This window comes from Chrysemys picta, chromosome 1, assembly GCF_011386835.1.
Source record: "Chrysemys picta bellii isolate R12L10 chromosome 1, ASM1138683v2, whole genome shotgun sequence".
In the NCBI taxonomy this organism is placed as follows: Eukaryota; Metazoa; Chordata; order Testudines; family Emydidae; genus Chrysemys; species Chrysemys picta.
The window spans coordinates 53248776-53252326 of record NC_088791.1 but is presented as its reverse complement, the minus strand read 5'-3'; the positions used below and the strand labels follow the sequence as shown (position 1 = coordinate 53252326).

The 3551-nt window shown below is 46.6% G+C and overlaps 1 protein-coding gene across 1 annotated transcript; it reads right to left on the bottom strand.

Annotated features, from left to right (window-relative positions):
* Window positions 1-338: 338 nt before the first annotated feature.
* Window positions 339-2749, bottom strand: LOC135983781 (myb/SANT-like DNA-binding domain-containing protein 2). Its single transcript, XM_065597104.1, has 2 exons — window positions 1864-2749; window positions 339-903 (listed from the first exon to the last, which is right to left on the bottom strand). Exons 1-2 carry the CDS (start codon window positions 2393-2395, stop codon window positions 827-829), a joined length of 609 nt encoding a protein of 202 aa, XP_065453176.1. The 5' UTR covers window positions 2396-2749; the 3' UTR covers window positions 339-826.
* Between the last annotated feature and the right edge of the window lie 802 nt (window positions 2750-3551).

Below are 3551 nucleotides of genomic sequence, written 5' to 3'. Positions count from 1 at the left end.
TATCCCCATTGTTATTGCTGCTTGCTGTGTGCTTCACAATCTCTGTGAAAGTAAGGGGGAGACCTTTATGGCGGGGTGGGACGCTGAGGCAAATCGCCTGGCTGCTGATTACGCGCAGCCAGACACCAGGGCGATTAGAAGAGCACACCAGGAAGCGCTGTGCATCAGAGAAGCTTTGAAAACCAATTTTATGACTGGCCAGGCTACAGTGTGAAATTTCTGTTTGTTTCTCCTTCATGAAAACCCACCCCCTTTATTGACTCATTCTCTGTAAGGAACCCACCCTCCTCCTTCCCCCAGCTTGCTTTCAAAGGAAATAGTCACTATCATTTAAAAATCATGTATTCTTTATTAATTGATTATAAACATAGGGAGAGAACTGACAAGGTAATCTGGGTGAGGTTTGGGAGGAGGATAGGAGGGAAGTAAAAGGCCACTGAAAAAATTCAATATAATGACAGCCTTTTGGTTGGGCTGTCCACTGGGGTGGAGTGGGAGGGTGCACGGAGCCTCCCCCCCCCCGCGTTCTTACACATCTGGGTGAGGAGGATATGGAACATGGTGAGGTGGGAGAGAGGTTATACAGTGGCTGCAGAGGCAGTCTGTTATCCTGCTGCTGTTTCTGAAGCTCCACCAGACGCTGGAGCATGTCCGTTTGATCACGCAGCAGCCCCAGCGTTGCAGCCTGCCACCTCTCATCTCGAGCGTCCCTCATGACCTCACATTCACTGGCATCTTTCCTAAATTTAGATACCGTGTCCTTCCACTCATTCAAATGAGCTCTTTCATTGCGGGTGCATTCCATTATTTCCGTGAACATCTCGTCTCACGTCCTCTTTCTCCGCCGCCTTATCTGAGATAGCCTTCGGGATGGAGGAGGGAGGCTTGAAAAATTTGCAGCTGCTGGAGGGAGGGTTGAAAAAAAGGAGAGAAGTTTTTAAAATGATACATTTTACAGAACAATGCTTATACTCCTTCATGGTGAACAACACTATTCACATTACATAGCACATGTGATTTCAGTACAAGGTCGCATTTTCCGTCTTAATATTGAGTGCCTGTGGCTTTGGTATTAGAGATCACAGACGCAGGTCCGGGCAATAGAATTCAGCTCGCATGCGGCCATGGTAAGCCATTGTCTTTTGGCTTCTGCGCCCTCCTTTCCCACATACCAAGCGAAGCCCGTTGACTGCTGCGGTTTTCCTGTTAACCTTCAGCAGCAGAAAACAAACTAACCCCCCACCCCCATCCAATTCTCTGGGATGATCGCTGTACCCCTCCCCCCACCACGTGGCTGGTAACAGGGAAGATCCCTGCTAGCCAAACGCGAAAATCTCAGGGCCAACTCCCTCCCCCGCCCCGCACTTGGCTAACTGCAGGGAAGGCTTTCTTTTCAGCCACAGGCAAACAGCCCAGTAGGAATGGCCACCTCTGTCCCCTTAATTAAATTCCGGTATTTCAACCAGGTTACCATGAGTGATATCACTCTCCTGAGGATTACACAGCGAGATAAAGAACGGATGTTGCTTGAATGCCAGCAAACACCGGGACCATACGCTGCCAGGCTTTGTCAGGCAATGATACCAGATTACTTGCTGCAAGCATGGCGTGGTCAAGTGTCCTACCATGGAGGACAGAATAAGGCTGCACTGCCCAGAAACCTTGTGGCAAGGCTTTTGGCGTACCTCCAGGAGAGCTTCATGGAGATGTCCCTGGAGGATTTCCGCTCCATCCCCAGACACGTTAACAGACTTTTCCAGTAGCTGTACTGGCCGCAAATGCATCCCAAGTCCTCAGGGCAAAGTAATCATTAAAAAACGCTTGCTTTTAAAACAAGTTTTATATTTTAAAAGGTAAACTCACCTGAGGTCCCTTCCATGGGGTCATGGTCTTGGATACTGGCTTGGGAGGGTACTTCAGTCAGGCTGAGAAAAAGATCCTGGCTGTTGGGGAGAACGGAGTGCTGGGTGCTCTCCACAAGCTCGTCCTCCTCCTCCTCCTCTTCCCTGTCCGCAGAATCCTCAGGTGTAGCTGATGAGATTATCCCCACCTCGGAATCCACGGTCAGAGGTGGGGTAGTGGTGGCGGCCCCCCCTAGAACTGCATGCAGCTCGGCGTAGAAGCGGCATGTCCGTGGCTCTGACCCAGAGCGACCATTTGCCTCCTTTGTTTTTTGATAGGCTTGTCTGAGCTCCTTGACCTTCACGCGGCACTGATCTGAGTCCCTATTGTGGCTTCTCTCCATCATGCCCTTGGAGATTTTTTCAAAAGTTTTGGCATTTCGTCTTTTTGAACGAAGTTCTGCTAGCACTGAATCCTCTCCCCATATAGCGATCAGATCCAGTACCTCCCGTACGGTCCATGCTGGTGCTCTTTTTCGATTATCGGCCTGCATAGTTACCTGCGCTGATGAGCTATCTGTGGTCACCTGTGCTCTCCATGCTGGGCAAACAGGAAATGAAATTCAAATGTTCGCAGAGCTTTTCCTGTCTACCTGGCCAGTGCATCGGAGTTAAGATTGCTGTCCAGAGTGGTCACAATGGTGCACTGTGGGACAGCTCCCGGAGGCCAATACCATCGAATTGCGGCCACACTAACCCTAATTCGAAATGACAATATCGATTTTGGCGCTACCCCGCTCATCGGGGTGGAGTACAGAAATCGATTTTAAGAGCCCTTTATTTCGAAATAAATGGTTTCGTTGTGTGGACAGGTGCAGGGTTAATTCGATTTAACGCTGCTAAATCCGAATTAAAGTCATAGTGTAGACCAGGCCACAAAGAGCATCATGTAAGTGCTCTCTCCATGCACAATGGTTTCTGAGTATTTATTGCATTGGGCTATGAAGGAGCAAAGTGTTTATCTGATACTTTATAAGTGCTGTAATTTGAAACAAATCTATTTGCTCTCATTAAATAGAGGATTTATTTACTTCTTGGGGTCAATTTTTACTATCAGATACACATGTGAAATTCCCATTGACGTCAGTGTCAGCTGTATGTTTGGGCAGAATTTGGCCTTTTTGTCTTATTAAAGAATAGACAGAACAAATTATGCAAGCATTCCCCCAGGACTTGCAATTGAAACATACTATATATATATATATATGAGCATGATGGTACGGCGAGATGATTGGTTTCAGTGTCAAAGCATTTTACATACTGCTTGTACCTCAAAGTATACAGCCTTTGGCAGGTTGTGGACATTGTAAAAGTTATTAACCTTAACTTATCTTACATTAGTAACATGCTGAATGTACTAGTAAAATAAACATTTAAATGTTAGGAAAAATGGTGGACAGGATGTCTCAGAGGGGTTGGCAATAGGATATAGAAGTTCTCACTTCTAGGCCACCAGCTTGAATCCATCCCAGTTAAGAAAAAAGCCCCCAAACCCCAGTTTTCTTCATTATGGATCATGTGGATAGTATTTTCTGTAAGAGGAAGATTGTTAATGCCAGTGTCCCAGCTATATTCTAATTTGTTTAAATCATAATCTGCCAAACTCGAGTTTGGATTGGCAATGATGTATTTGTTCTAAAAAACATGCCG